General features: G+C 43.8%; 1 protein-coding gene across 1 annotated transcript in view; it reads left to right on the top strand.

Moving 5' to 3' along the window:
* Positions 1-16,518, top strand: part of MTMR12 (myotubularin related protein 12) — a 102,641-nt gene that overhangs the window by 73,639 nt on the left and 12,484 nt on the right. The window contains exons 9-12 of the mRNA XM_008262096.4: positions 7,471-7,577; positions 8,207-8,331; positions 10,743-10,821; positions 12,173-12,243. Of these exons, the coding sequence (XP_008260318.1) occupies positions 7,471-7,577; positions 8,207-8,331; positions 10,743-10,821; positions 12,173-12,243 (382 nt within the window). The remainder of the gene's footprint in view (positions 1-7,470; positions 7,578-8,206; positions 8,332-10,742; positions 10,822-12,172; positions 12,244-16,518) is intronic.

The following is a 16,518-nucleotide window of genomic DNA, read 5'->3' as shown; positions in this document are numbered from 1 at the left end:
TTGTCTTTTTTCTTCCTCTGTCATTTTTATTGAACTTACTCATTCTCTGTGTGTATTGTTTTTGTTAAGCAGAGAAGGAAATTAAGCTTTGGGGCAGGGATTTTGGCCATGAGGTTAGGCTATTGTTCACAGTGCCTGTATCCCATTATGGAGTGCCTGAGTGTGAGTCCTGTCTCTGTTCCTAATTCTGGCTTCCCACTAATGTGCACCCTGGGAGGAGCTGACTCCAATACTTGGGTTCCTACCACCCACATAGGAGACCTGGATTGAGTTCCCAACTTGGCCTAGCCCTGGCTGTGGTAGATATTTGGGGAATGAGCCAGTGGAAGGGAGCTCTCTCTTTATCTGTATCTCTTTCTCTTTCTGCCTCTCAAATGAGTAGTTTTTTTAAAAAAGGAAAATGAAGGCTTTATTAAACTAGATATTAAAAGGTTTGCAAAATTATAAAACAATGCTATGTTTCTTTTTTTGAAAGATTTATTTATTTATTTGAAAGAGAAAGAGATCGTCCATTTTCTGGTTTACTTCCCAAAATGGCTGCAACAGGCAGGGGTCAGTCTGGTAGAAGCCAGGAGCCAGGAACTTCATCCAGGTCTTCTATGTGGGTGGCAGGGACCCAAGTACTTGGGCCTTTATCCACTACTTCCTACAGCACACTGATAGGGAACTGGGTCGAAAGTAGAGCAGTTGGGATTCAAAATTAGTGCTCATATGGGATGCCAGGTGGCTTAACCCACTGTGCACAATGCTGGTCCTACAATGCCACTTTTGTACTAAATTTTTTTTTCTGATAGAAAATGTTAGTTATATTAACATGTAATTGGTTTATTATTGTTTTTAAATATACTGATACTTTTTAAGTTTCTCAGTTTTAATTTCTAATGTGGCAAATATCAATAACTAACACATAAACAGAAGCTCTTTAGGCTATTCTGTAATTTTTAAGAATGTTAAAGGGATCTAAAAACAGAAAGCTTGGGAGTGACTGGTCTGTGAGATGACCTGCATAAAACATTTCCCCTAGGATATGGCATATGACCACTTGCATCAACAATAGCAGTTAATACGTGGTAGGGACATGGGGAGTGATAGATTGAAGAGTTTGGGGCTAGATTATGAAGGGCTTTCAGCACCATTTATGGAATGTTTTAAAATTGTGGTAAAATGCACATAATGGGCTGGTGCTCTGGGAAAGCAGGTAAAGCCACTGCTTACAATTCTGACATTCTATATGGGTGCCAGTTTGAGTCCCAGCTGCTCCGCTTCTTTTTTTTTTTTTTTTTTTTTGTAAGATTTATTTATTTGGGGGCCAGCGCTGTGGCACAGCGGGTTAAAGCCCTGGCCTGAAGCACTGGCATCCCATATGGGTGCCAGTTCTAGTCCCAGCTGCTCCTCTTCCGAACCTGCTCTCTGCTATGGCCTGGGAAAGCAGTAGAAGGTGGCCCAAGTCCTTGGGCTCCTGCACCCACTTAGGAGACCCAGAGGAGGCTCCTGGCTCCTGGCTTCGAATCGGCGCAGCTCCAGCCATTGCGGCCAATTGGGGAGCGAACCATCGGATGGAAGACCTCTCTTTCTGTCTCTGTGTAACTCTACCTTTCACATAAATAAATAAATCTTTTTTTAAAAAAGATTTATTTATTTATGTGAAAGGCAGAGTTACAGAGAGGCAGAGACAGAGAGAGAAGTCTTCCATTCACTGGTTCACTCCCCAAATGGCCTCAATGGCTGGAGCTGCGCTGATCAGAAGCCAGGAGCTTCTTCCAGGTCTTCCACTCTGGTACAGGGGCCAAAGCACCTGGGCCATCTTCTGCTGCTTCCCCAGGCTATAGCAGAGAGCTGGATAGTAAGTAGAACAGCCAGGACTCTAACTGGCACCCATATGGGATGCCTGCACTGCAGGCGGTGGCTTTACCTGCCACAGCACTGGCTTTTCTTTTCTTTTCTTTTCTTTTCTTTTCTTTTCTTTTTTTTTTTTTTTTTTAGTGCCACATCTCATTCAGCTCCCTGCTAATGCACCTAGGAAAGCAACAAAAGATATCCCAAGTCCTTGGGCGTATGCAGCCGTGTGAAAGACCTGGAAGAAATTCCTGCCCCCTGGCTTTGGCTTGGCCCAGCTCTGGCCATTGTGGCTATTTAGGGGAGTGAACCAGTGGAAGATCTTTGTGTGTGTGTGTGTGTCCCCATAACTCTGCCTTTCAAATAAATAAATCTTTAAATAAAAAATCTAATATGCATGTAACATAATTTATCACCATTGATGTTTAGTATATTCACAGTGTTGTGCAGTCATTACCACAGAGTATTTCTATATCTCTGTTTCTTTACAAACCTAATCTTCCCTGCCTTAACTTATTCCTTTTCCATGAAGACCTGCGTGGTTGCTCAGTTCAGTCAGAACTTGGTGCCATTGTAGAGATGTAGGCCTCCTTGATCTGCTCTTCTCCCATTCTTGCATTTTGATCTTTTTTCAAAAAAACTCAAGCTAATGAACATTGCTGTAGGTTTTTCAAACCAAGTAGCAGACTGTGTAGCGGGATCTGTGAAAATTGTTTGCTGCCTTGACTCAGCCATGACTCAGCTAGGCTCAACTTCTACTCTTTGTGGTTCTGGTGTCATCCTTCCCTGGGAAAACATATTTTCCTTCTCTAAGTTTGTAGAATCATTCTTACCTCTCATACTCTCACTGATGACCTGTCCCCTACGTCAGTGAGATCCAGGACAGTGATAAGAACTTCCTCAGCTTCCTTCTTCTTGACCTCCTGCTGTTTCTCTGTGCTTCTGTTTCCTTCAATCCAAATCTGAACCTCTGCCTAGCTCGGGATGGCTCTGTCTGGAGCCAGCGCTGTGTGCTTGTTCTCTTTCCTCAGCTTGCCTCCTAACCGTTGTTATCTTTCTAAAGCATAGTCTGTTCTTCCTGTAGACATCCTCAAGCCTCACCTAAGCTGAGGAAGTTTTTCTTTAACAGGCTGCTATCTGGTTCCCCTTCCCTATACTGGGAGACGTATTCAAAGAGCCCATCATTCACTCATTTCTTACAACATGACTTGTACTCCCCCACTCTGCTAGCATTACCCTCCCAGAAGTCATTGAGCTTCACATGGCCCCACTTCGTTACATTGCTGCAGTTTTTGACACTGATTACATCCTCCCGTTTTTTTCTTCTAAGTCCCTGTCCTCGCCTTGAACATACTGTCCTGTCTTGGTCCTCTTACCTCCCTAGTGCTCCTTGCACTCCTTTCTCATGTTTGATTGTAAATATTCTCCTTAGCTTTGTCTTTGACTCTGCTAAGAGAGACACTTGAAAATGTACCAAAAAATGAATAAGCTCCCCTTTTCAAAAAGAATAAATGGGATTAGCACTCTGACTCTTGCCTATTGTTAGTAATTCCTACTAAGAACTCTGGTTCTTTCCCAGAGAGAAATTTTATGTATTGCCATAAGGGATGACTTTTTTTTTTTTTTTTTTTCTAAATTCCCTGGGAGAAGTCTTGCTCTGACCAGGAATTTTGCTTGTTTCTATTTACTGTTTCAAATGAAGGATAACAAGAGAGTTAATTATCCCTCCATGCTTCAGATGAAATGAAACTATTGTTTTTTAAACACATATTTAATTTATTGAAAAGGCAGAGAAAGAGATCAGTCTCCTGTCTGCTGGCTCACTCCCCAAATGCCTGCAACAGCCATGGCTGAGCCTGACCAGAGCCAGGATCAAGGACCTCATTCTGGTTCTCCCAAATTAAGTGGAAGGAACCAGGTACTTGAGTTATCACCTGCTTCCTCCCAGGGTGTAAATTAGAGGAAAGCTGGAATTGAGAATGGAGCTGGAACTTGAACCTGGGCACTCTGATATATATAACCAGCATGTTCACAGCTGCAACAGCTGCCCACCCTGAAATGAAACAATTGATTGGAGGTTATCATTATACTTGTCCCCAGTGAAAAGTGAGTTATGGCTGAATATCACCAACGGTCTGTGGTTTTGTTTTTGTTTTGTTTTGTTTGTCCAGGTGAAGAGATAGAAAAGCTTAAGAGCACTTAATTTCTGTCACCCAATTATGGCTAAGTGTACCCCCACCTCTTTATTCTAGTGAACTGCATCAGCTAGGGGCCGGTGCTGTGGCTCCATGGGTTAGGGCTCCAACCTGCAGTGGTGGCATCCCATATGGTGCCAGTTCGAGTCCCGGCTGCTCCACTTCCAGTCTCACTCCCTGCTAATGTGCCTGGGAGAGCAGCAAAGGGTGGCCCAGGCCTTTGTGTCCCTGCACCCAGGTGGAGGCCTGGAGGAAGTTTATTTTTTTTTAATTTATTTTTATTTATTTATTTGTTTATTTATTTTGACAGGCAGAGTGGACAGTGAGAGAGACAGAGAGAAAGGTCTTCCTTTGCCGTTGGTTCACTCTCCAATGGCCGCCGCAGCCAGCGTGCTGCGGCCAGCGCACCGCGCTGATCCGATGGCAGGAGCCAGGTGCTTCTCCTGGTCTCCCATGGGGTGCAGGGCCCAAGGACTTGGGCCATCCTCCACTGCACTCCCTGGCCACAGCAGAGAGCTGGCCTGGAAGAGGGGCAACCGGGCAGAATCCGGCGCCCCGACCGGGACTAGAACCTGGTGTGCCGGCGCCACAGGGCGGAGGATTAGCCTGTTGAGCCACGGCGCCGGCCTGGAGGAAGTTTCTGGCTTCTGGCTTCGGATTGGCTCAGCTCTGGCTGTTGCAGCCATTTGGGCGGTAAACCAGCAGATAGAAGACCTCTCTCTCTCTGTCTTTGCTTCTCCCAGTAACACTGTCTTTCAAATAAATAAAGCTTTAAAAAAAAAATGCACCTTTGGCAGAGGGCTGAAAGCTGTGGTGCTTTCTGCACATTGCTTAGCACGACATAGGCAAAGGGTAGAAGAGAACTGCAAGGGGCCCTTTGGTTCATCTCAGTATTCTAATACTTCTTCTGCCCATTATGAATCTTAAAGTATGGCCAGGTCTGAAAGGAGTTCTTCCTGACAGTTCCTGAAGTAGTTCTGTGACACTCTCCTCACACTGGTCTGTGGGTGGGTTATCATCTCTTTCATTCAGCTGGCCATCACCTTCTTCTCTTTAGATAAGAACTCTCATGTTGGGACCTCCTAAGTGTCTTCATTTGGGTATCCTCTGTTGGTACTAGCCAACATGCCAGTGCTGATTTCAGCATCTTCCCCAGAAAGCCCAACCCGGTTCCTCTTTTTCTTTTTCTGTCTTTATTTTTTTTTTTTTTAAGATTTACTTATTTATTTGAGAGATGGAGTTACAGATAGAGGGAAAGACAAAGAGAAAGGTCTTCCATCTACTGATTCACTCCCCAAATGGCCACAATGGCCAGAGCTGAGCCAATCCAAAGCCAGGAGCCAGGAGCTTCTTCTGGGTCTCCCATGTGGGTGTAGGGGCCCAAGCACTTGGGCTATCTTCTACTGCTTTCCCAGGCCACAAGCAGAAAACTAGATCAGAAGTGGAGCAGCTGGAACTTGAACCAGCACCCATTTGGGATGCCAGTGCTGCAGGTGGAGGCTTAGCCTACTAAGTGCCAGCTCTCTCTCTCTCTGACAATCTAAGAGCAGTGCAGACTATTGCCTGGGTTATTGTGTTGATCTCTTAACTCTCCACCTAGATACTGCTAACATATACAGTGTATGCTTTATACATAGCAGATGAATGCCAAAAGAGTGACATCTGTGTGCAGCTGAATTACAAAAGACATTCATTTCCTCTAGGTTTACCTCTGTGCCAAGGCGGGTGGTTTGGCTGGCAAAGCAAGGGCTGGACCTTAGCCACCCAACACATAACCAGGCCTTTTACAGGGCACAGAGGCTAAAACTGTGTCATCCACCCGACTTGCTCTGCCCTCTCCTCCACTACAGGCTCCATTGGTGGATTACTTTGCTCTAAGATAATTTTTAATTTCCTTTTCTTCCTGCAAAACAAACACCCAAAGTATCCAGAACATAGCTGACACACCCTGACCTCTTACTCATGGTCACTCATCTGATTTTTTTGTCCTTTGACCTCCCTTTATTGTTCTTTGAAATTCTCTTGCTGTTTGCCACATCCTACTTTGTTTTATTTGGAAGTGTATTTCCCTTTTGAAAGTATAGGCTCACTAGGCTAATCTTCCGCCTTGCGGCGCCGGCACACCAGGTTCTAGTCCCGGTCGGGGCGCTGGATTCTGTCCCGGTTGCCCCTCTTCCAGGCCAGCTCTCTGCTGTGGCCAGGGAGTGCAGTGGAGGATGGCCCAAGTCCTTGGGCCCTGCACCCCATGGGAGACCAGGAGAAGTACCTGGCTCCTGCCATCGGATCAGTGCAGTGCGCTGGCTGCTGCAGCCATTGGAGGGTGAACCAACGGCAAAGGAAGACCTTTCTCTCTGTCTCTCTCTCTCTCACTATCCACTCTGCCTGTCAAAAAATAAATAAAAAATAAAAATAAATAAAAAAAGAAAGTGTAGGCTGCAAAGATAGACTTAGTATCTTAGTCATCTTTATGCCCTCTTATAGCCTAGTGCAGTGCCTTGCTGTACAAGTTTCATTCTCTGTATGTTGAATAGCCAGCTCTCCATTCTCTCTCGGATAAGGGGAGCTACTCCATTTGTCATCCAGGTTGAGCAAGATCTTTAGAGTTAGATTGCTGCTACTTTCTATACAGTGTGGGGAAATCTTGCAGTCTCTTAAGACTCATGCTGTGAATGGGAATAATATCGATCAGAGGGAGTGACCATGAAAGTTAACAAGTAAAATGCCTGACACATAGTAAGCTGCACTCCAGTGATACCTACTGTCCTAGTAACAAAAATGTTATCATCTAGATTAACAGCACTAAACCCTTGTCAAAGGATGTATGTTAGATCCTAAGCAAGTCTGAGTCTGACTGCATAGACCTGTTATTTTGTTTTGCGCCTTTTTTTTTTTTTTTTTTTTTTTTTTTGACAGGCAGAGTTAGACAGTGAGAGAGAGAGAGAGACAGAAAGAAAGGTCTTCCTTTTTCTGTTGGTTCACCCCCCAAGTGGCCACTACCGCCAGTGCGTTGTGACCAACGCGCTGCGCTGATCTGAAGCCAGGAGCCAGGTGCTTCCTCCTGGTCTCCCATGCAGGTGCAGAGCCCAAGCACTTGGGCCATCCTCCACTGCAGTCCTGGGCCACAGCAGAGAGCTGAACTGGAAGAGGAGCAACCGGGACAGAATCTGGCACCCCAACCGGGTCTAGAACCCGAGGTGCCGGTGCCGCAGGTGGAGGATTAGCCTAGTGAGCTGCAGTGCCGGCCCTGCTTTTTTTTTTTAAAGGCGGAGTCAGTCTTTTTCATTGTGACTTAATATTCCCTGGCTTACTAAACATGAATATATCCAGTCATTTTGTACTGAAGTTATGAGTTCCCCTGTGTGAATTTAAATGCTCAGCTTACCTTTCCCCCGCTGGATGTTGAATATTCTGCCTCACCACCCTGTATTCCCCTCTGCAGATATGGTGTTGGTCCTGCCATAATGGAAGTGCCCTTTTGAAAATGTCAGCACTGCCCAAAGAACAGGATGATGTCATTTTACAAATTCATAAGAGCTTCTTGGATGGGTCAGTACCAATTTACATTTTGTTCTTGTTTAGTTCAGTTTCTGTTTTCTAAGGAACAGGGAACAGTTATTAGTACTATTAGCGTCCATTTCTGTTTACTTGCTGGTGGCGTAGTGCTATGGAAATACAACTCAGTGGTTGTTTTAATTACTTTTAGAGGAATCAGTGTAGCATAATCATTAAGAATGTCAACTACTCTTATTTTTAGAGATGCATGCTAAAGTGTTCAACAAGGAGGTGCCATAATAGCTGTTATGTCCACAGCTGTCAAGTCCTGGTAAATGTCATTTTTCTACATATTTGAAAATTTTCAAAATAAATGACCAAACAAAGCATCCAACATGGACAAATTAAAAAGAAAAAATGGAATAAAGTCTGTAGTTAAATTGGGCCTATTAGTTTATAAACTTGACAATCTCTGGCCTAGTAGTTCTACTCTGTGCACCTCCATTCCAACATTGGTTGACCGGGAACAGCAGTCTGCAGCACTTACCACAAAGATGAGTTGAAAAGGGGGCTACCTGCAAAGCCCTTCACAGTTTGTGATGCATGGCTAGTTCTTAGGAAATGATGAGCTATGCTAAATTCATGTATGCTCTTCTAATCTCATGTTAATTTTTGCTACCTAGAATTTACAAGATCATCCACAGGCCGCCCTATGAAATTGTTAAAACTGAGGACCTGTCAAGCAACTTCCTATCCCTGCAGGAAATCCAGACTGCATACTCTAAATTTAAACAGCTATTTCTCATAGGTGAGAAGAATGCTGAGCAAAACTTTCCTGTCAGATAGGGAAAGACATGCCACGTGGATCAGTTGAAAGTTGGTGCCTTTTTCCTGGGTTCCTTATGGTGGTAGGCAGAGGCAGCCAGCCTCAAGATCCTGTAAAAGCCTTGGGTGATCACTGATGTCATAATTATAAGAGTGTCAGTTATTAAATCAACAACAGGAGTCACTGTGCACTTGCTCCCCATGTAGGACCTCTTTCCTTAATTAGTTGTACTATGAGAATTAACGGTAAAATGAGTCTTTAAACAGTACTTTATACTTCGTATGTCTGTGTGGCTAAAAACTGTTGAAATCTTTACTTAGTATAGACTTGATATTCTATATATAAAGATAATTAAAAATGAATCTTAATGAAGAATGAGATGGGAGAGGGAGTAGGAGGTGGAATGGGAGTGGGGGTGGGAGTGGGTATGGGGGGAGGAACCGCTATATTCCAAAAAGCTGTACCTATTTATTTATTAAATTTATATTTATATATAAATGAAATTTATATTTATTAAATAAAAGATTTCAAAAAAAAAGAATCCTGAAAAGTCTGTGAACCTATATTCACCGACTTACTGCAGTGATTTATAAATTAAATGAGCTGTTTGTTTTCCACAGTGGAGTTTCTTCCCCAAGTAGAAATACCATAATTTTCCTTCCAGCTTGGCATATACAGTTTCTTACAAAGTAAAAGAAACACATACACTAGAAAATGAAATATGTCCAGCCCAGCTTTACCCCCATTTCCCTGTCCAGGCTGTCTGCTAGTAACAGTTTAGAACTTGACTCACATACTCAATCACCTGGTGATTTTTTTCATTCCTGAATAAATCTTTAACATGTGAGATTTGTCACATGTACAAATGACATGGACATTTTCCTTTTTAAATGGCACTATTTATTTATTTTGAAGATTCTGTTTATTTGAGAGGTAGAATTACAGAGAGAGGGAGAAACAGAGAGAAAGGTCTTCCATCTGCTGGTTCACTCCTCAAATGGCCACAACAGCCAGAGCTGTGCCGATCCAAAGCCAGGATCTTCTTTCTGGGATTCCCACTCAGATGCAAGGACCAACGGACTTGCATCATCTTCCACTGCTTTCCCAGGTCATAGCAGAGAGCTGGATTGGAAGTGGAGCAGCTGGGACTCAAACCGGCACCCATATAGGATGCTGGAACTGCAGGCAGCAGCTTTACCCGCTGTGCCACAGTGCCGGCCCTATTTTATTTATTTGAGAGGAAGAGAGAAAAAGAGATAGAGTGAGACCTTCTGTACACTGGTTCACTCCCCAAATGTGGACAGTGGCCCAGTGGGGCCAAAGCCAGGAGCTAGGACCTCAATCCAGCTCGCTCACATTGATGGCAGCAGGCAAATTACTTGAGCTATCATTGTTGCCTCCCAGTATCTCTGTTAGTAGAAAGCTACAGTCAGGAGCAGTGCTGGGTATCAAACCCAGGCACTTTGATGAGGGACATGAGTGTTTTCAATGGTATCTTAACCTCTATGTCAATTACTTTCCCTAACTTGGACTTCTTAACCTACAAAACTCTTAACTCTTTTAGGGTTCACTCAGCTAATGTATATCATCTTCAAAAAATTCACGGAGGGGACCGGCACTATGGCACAGCAGGTTAAGCCACCATCTGCATAGCCAGCATCCCATGTGGGTGGCGGTTCAAGTCCTGGCTACTCGACTTCCTTTTTAGCTCCCTGCTGATAGTGCCTGGAAAAACAACAGGGGATGGCCTAAGTGTTTGGGCTCCTGCGTCTGCATGGGAGAACTGGATGAATCTCCTGATTTTATGGCTTTGGCCCAGCCCAGCCCTGGCTGTTGCAGCCAATTGGGGAGTGAACCAGCTGATAGAAGATATCTGTCTCTCCCTCTCTCTCCCTCCTTAAATGTTTCAAATAAATAAATCTTGGTAATCATGTAGTGGTGGGCAAGGTACATGAACTTGTGTGTTTAAGCATCTAAAGTCAAGTCTTACATGGCATCAGGATGTGTTCTGTTGCACCTGTTGCATTTTCCACTTCTAGGAATAGCAGCCTGTATGTTGACTACTTCTGCTTAAAGCACGTTACCCTTTTTGTTGAACTATAGGGTGGTAGATCATGGCTTTGTTTACTTACTGTAGGCATTTCTTATTTTAGCAAAATACCTCTTTCTGACTATCACACTCTTCTGTCAACCTACAGTTCAGAAACCACTTGGCTGAGTTTGGGAATGTCCTTTACTTAAAAATAGAGACTTGTGCTTGGAATGTGCGGTTTGAGTCTAGGGCCCTTCATCTGAACAGCACAGATGAGTAGCACGAGTTATTGTGGCAGTCTTGTCAGTGACCATGACAGATGACCTCACTGACATCTTTCCTCTTTTCTTCCTTTTTTCAGATAACAGTACTGAATTTTGGGACACAGATATAAAATGGTTTTCTTTGCTGGAAAGTAGCAGCTGGCTTGACATAATCAGGTATTTCGGGCCATTGTTTTTCTCATAAATTTTACAATTGTCAATTCAAAATAATAGAGGAGATTGAGGACTGATTTCACTGTTTGATATTTCACATATTGAATAGATCACGTGTTGTATTCAAGGCTATGCTAGAGTTTACTTTTTTATTTTTTTCTAAACAGATGGGAATTTACAGTCCTGTTACCTGCTTGGAAGGAAATATACTTTGTGGATGAAGCATTGAAAAACTGTAGAAGGGTATAGCAGCTCAAAATTATCATTCAGGCAACAGTGCAGGCCTTAGGGAGGAGACTGGAGGATGAGAGTGGGAGAGAGCCTAACTTTTTACTGAATACCTTTTTGAATTTTGTATCTTATGTGCATATTGCCTATTTGAGAATTTAAATCATGATTTAAATTCATCACTTTTGGTTTTGGTGTTAGCTTGAGTTATCAGAGCAGTTATATTGCCTTTTCCGTTTTCTCCATGGAATGGCTCTTCTCCGTTGCCATCAGGGGATATGGCATAGGGAGGTACAAAGCAGATGGCTGGAGCGAGGCAGTAACTCTGACCCTCTGACTCCATCTGAAAAGAGAGGAATGCTTCTGTCTGCCTGGCAGTGCAGTTTCTCACAGTTCTGAGTCAGCATTGTGAGAAGCTGGAGCCTCAGCCCTCCTGACACCTGACAACTGTGCTTTCCAGAGCCCACCATAAATGTCCCATAATTTGAATATTTAATTGTAAACAGTGAAAAATGTTATAAAAGAACCCTTCATTTTGTGGTGTGGGCAGATAAGAGCAAGCATCCCTACCCAAATGATGTATCCCGGTGTGGGGAGAGTTTTGGGGGGCCAGAAGAGGGCACCACTGCAAGCAAAGACAGCCCCTTTGAGGGCCCCTCCTGATAAGCTGGGAACAAGTCAAAGCTGCCTTAGCGGCTATAGTCCCAAAGGAAATAACATCTGCAGAGAGACTAAAAGGACTTCTGAGCAGATTGGCTCTTTTGAGCCACACTGATAAGTTCACCTTGTGTGAAGCCAGTTACCTGAGATATGGCCACGTATCACATTCTCCAGGTGCAGTGTTTATGGATCTTGTTAGGAATCACCAGCAGACTCAGTTATGAATTTTCAACAAAAATTTCTAGTTTAGAAATCACCTGGGAGCATTTTTACATTAATTTTAAGATTCCCTTCAATTTGAAGATGAGTGTCTTAAAGTATATGGATAGTATAAGTGGTAATTAGTTTCTTTCTGATTGATTTTAGTATGAAACATAAGTGAAATAGAAAACTGAAGATCAGTTCAGAATATTTCCAGTCTCCTTTTTGTTTCTGATGTCCTTTTTCTTGACTCTCTCCTATTTAGACGTTGCCTGAAAAAAGCAATAGAGATCACTGAATGTCTGGAAGCACAAAACGTGAACGTTCTTCTTTTAGGTAATATATTTAAAGCACAAAGGATGGTTTCTATTTTCCTTCATCTCACAGTCAGTTTCTGTATAGGTAGCTTTATGTAAATAGACTTGTATTTTTTATGACACCTTTTCTTTTTCTTCTTTTTTCTTTTTTTTTTTTAAAGATTTATTTTTATTATTTGAAAGGCAGAGTTATAGAGAGGGAGAGACAGATCTTCCGCTGGTTCAGTCTCCAAATGGCCACAATGAGTCTATGCCAGGCTGAAGCCAGGAGCCAGGAGCTTCTTCCAGGTCTCCCACGTGGGTGCAAGGGCCCAAGCACTTGGGCCATCTTCTGCTGCTTTCCCAGGAACATTAGCAGGGACCTGGATCGTAAGTGGAGCAGCGAGGTCTCAAACCAGCATCCACATGAGATGCCAGTATTACAGGTGGTGGCTTAGCCTGCTATGTTACCACACTGGCCCCTAGATTTGTCTTAAAGAAGGAGCTAGCTAGCGTGTAATAGTACCCATTCCTTTCTTCATAAGCTTGGGATCTTTTGCCTGGTATTTGTGCTATATTTTAAAATAAAATTCATTTGAACTTGGCAGACCTATTCACAGCTCAAGAAGGAACTGTTTGGTACCTTTATCAAAGCTCACATTTCTTTTAGATTTGTTTTGCATGATGAATTCAACTTGGATAAAGTTTAAAATAAATTTTTTTTGACAGGCAGAGTTACAGTGAGAGAGAGACAGAGAGGAAGGTCTTCCTTCCGTTGGTTCACCACCCAAATGTCCGCTACGGCTGGCGCTGTGCCGATCTGAAGCCAGGAGCCAGGTGTTTCCTCCTGGTCTCCCATGTGGGTGCAGGTGCCCAAGCACTTGGGCCATCCTCACTGCCTTCCCGGGCCACAGCAGAGAGCTGGACTGGAAGAGGAGCAACCGGGACTAGAACCTGGCACCCATATGGGATGCCGACACCGGAGGCGGAGGATTAGCCAAGTGAGCCAGGGCGCCAGCCCCTAAAAATTTTTTTTTAAGTTTTTTTTTTTGTTGTTGTTGTTGTTTTGAAAGTCACAATTACAGAGAGATCTTCCATCTGCTGGTTCTCTCCCAGATGGCCACAACGGAGCTAGGAGCTTCTTCTCCCAGATGGCCAGGCTGGAGTTAGGAGCTAGGAGTCTTCCACATGGGTGGTAGGGGCCCAAGGACTTGGGCTATCTTTTGCTTTTTCCCATGCCATTAGCAGGAAGCTGGATCTGAAGTGGGACACAAACTGGCACCCAAATGGGATGCGGGTGTTACAGGTGGAGGCTTACCTGCTACACCACAATGTCAACCCCCAAATTAAAATGTTCTAGTAATCCTTTTTCTATAGAGAGACCCATAGATGATTTGATTGTTATTTTATATCTTTTGGCTTGACAACTTGGTGCAGTTGCCATATAAAGTTGATGGTCTGCGATTTCCTTATCCTCAGTGGGCTTTTTATGCTGTACATGGGACAGTGACATAAACATATAGAATGTGTAAAAGCAAATGTAAACCACCATGCAACAAAACTATTGCTATAGCTTATTCAATATGAGCTAAAATATCACCTGCTATTTAGAATGCTATCGGCACACACTCTAAATTAAATAAATTGTCTTAGGCTTTTATGCCCCAGCCAGCTGTTATCATTTCTTAAATGTTCTTCATGACTGTTTGGATTCAAATTCTAAGGGCAGCCCGGGAAATGTGTCTAAGGGTTACTGGACTATTCAGTGCTGATTCACTGACTCAGATTTGAGTACATATGTTGAACATCTTCCATGTACAGACCTCTGTGATTCTGCCTTCTAGAAGTTTACAATTTGGTGGCAAAGTTGCTTTAAACATTTTGTTAATAAAAACCTAAGCAAGAAAGAAAGAACGGCTGGGGCCAGCACTGTGGCTCACTTGGTTAATCCTCCGCCAGCAGTGCCAGTTCTAGTCCCGGTTGCTCCTCTTCCAGTCCAGCTCTCTGCTGTGGCCCGGGAGGGCAGAAGAGGATGGCCCAAGTGCTTGTGCCCCTGCACCCGTATGGGAGACCAGGAGGAAACACCTGGCTCCTGGCTTTGGATCGGCGTCAGTGCCGGCCGTAGCGGCCATTTGGTGAGTGAACCAACGGAAGGAAGACCTTTGTCTCTGTCTCTCTCACTGTCTGTAACTCTACCTGTCAAAAAAAAAAAAAAAAGAACGGAACCCTGAATACCTGAGTAATTGGCAAAAGGAAGATGAAGATTGGAGGTCTGGGGGATAGAAGACTGCACTATTTGCAGTGATGCACACAATGAAATCTGAACCTTTGGATGCTTGAACTTAGCTGTCTCTTACCCCTGCCTGGGCTACTGAGTTTTCCCCCTTGAAATCTCATTTTCCAACTTCTTTCCCCATTACTCGTATATGTGAAAAGATTCCCTTAAAAAAGAAACTTGTGGTGGTGAGTATTTGATTCAGCTGTTAAGCTGCTACTTAGGACATCAGCATTCCCTATTGGTGTACCTCGGTTCAGGTCCCAGTTCTGCTTTCCATTCCAGTTTCCTGGTAATGCACGTGCTGGGAGGCAGCAGGTGATGGCTCCAGTGCTTGGGTCTCTGCCATCCACGTGGGAGATCTGGATTTAGTTTCAGGCTCCTTTCTTTGGCCTGGCCCAGCCCTGACTATTCCAGGCATTTTAGGAGTGAACTAGCAGATGAGAGATTTCTGTCTCTATCTTTCAAATAAATAAGAATTTAAAAAAAACTTTTTTGAAAATCAATAGCACTAGAGGACAGAAATAAAAATCTGTTTCTTTTAGACCCATGTCTTCCATAGTTCAGGCCTATTTTCTGGAAGGGACAAGTGTAAACCTGTGCCAATACGGTAGAGTTCTGACAGTGTGAATACTTCTCTAGTTAAAATGCATTTTACATTTTCTCTCCTAAAAATACTAGCCCTGTTCTTGTGGGCATTTTTTAAAATCAACTTGAAGTGTACTTATTTTTGTAAACAGGAAACCATAGGATTGTGGCCCCTGATTTTTAAGATCTTAAAACTCCAAGATAAAGCATGGCTAGAGAGGTGTATATGTGTGCGTTTAAGTTATTTTCATTTATGTCAGAGGCAGAGAGAAAAAGAGAAATCTTCCCATTGCTGCTTCATTTCCTCAAATGTGCAGAACAACAAAGGCTGGACCAGATTGAAATGAGTAGCCTGGAACTCCATCCATGGTCCCTTGTGGGTGACAAGGACCCAAGCACTTGAACGATGATGTGCTACCTCCCAGGGTCTGCATTAACAGGAAGCTGGGATGGAAAGCAGAAGCAGGACTCAGACCCCAGCATCCTGATATGGAATGTTGGCATCCTAAGGTGGCATCTTAACTGCTTTACCATTCAGCCAACCTCAGATGTGTGCTTTTTTTTTTTTAAATAAAGATTTATTTACTTATTTATTTGAAAGGCAGAGTTAGAGAAAGAGAGCTCTTCCATGCACTGGTTCACTCCCCAAATGGCCACAATAGTCAGAGCTGGGCCATTCTGAAGCCAGGAGCCAGGAACTTTCTTCCAGGTCTCCCACGTCGGTGCAGTGGCCCAAGTACTTGGGCCATATTATGCAGCTTATGCAGGCTCATTAGCAGGGAGGTGGATCGAAAGTGAAGTAGCTAGGATGTGAACCAGCACTCATAGTGATGCCGGCATTGCAGCTTTACCTGCTACACCACAATGCCAGCCCCAAGGTGTATGCTTTTATTTGCTCTAATTAATGAATGTTGAAGCAAGTATGTGAATGGGCTTTTTGCTGTATGGGGTTTTTTTGTTTGTTTGTTTTGTTTTTAAATATTTTATTTGAGAGGTAAAGTTACAGAGAAGTCCTCTATCCATTGGGGGTTCACTTGCCAAATAGCCTCAGTGGCCAGAGCTGGGCCAGTCCCATGTGGGTGCAGGGGCTCAAGCACTTGAGCCATCTTCTACTGCTTTCCCAGGCCATAGCAGAGAGCTGGATCGGAAGAAGAGCAGCTGAGACTTGAATTGGCACCCATATGGGATGCTGACGTCACAGGCAGAGGCCCAGACCACTCTACCACAGCATTGGCCCTGCTGTCTGTGTTTTGTAAAGTGTCTTCCAAATGGGCTCAGAAGGTAGACCCACAGGAATTCCTTCTCTAGAGTAGGCAAGGAGAAGCAGGCACTTCTGTGCTTCTCCAGCAGAGGACAGAGTTTTGGGGCTGAAAATAAGAGACCGTTCTGGGGCAGTCGGGAAATACTAACCTTTCTGCAGAGTTAATGGGGAACTTTGGAGTGGAGGAAAGC

This window comes from Oryctolagus cuniculus, chromosome 14 (genome assembly GCF_964237555.1).
Source record: "Oryctolagus cuniculus chromosome 14, mOryCun1.1, whole genome shotgun sequence".
In the NCBI taxonomy this organism is placed as follows: domain Eukaryota; kingdom Metazoa; phylum Chordata; class Mammalia; order Lagomorpha; family Leporidae; genus Oryctolagus; species Oryctolagus cuniculus.
The sequence above is the reverse complement of the archived record's forward strand: the minus strand, read 5'-3'. Positions and strand labels throughout refer to the sequence as shown.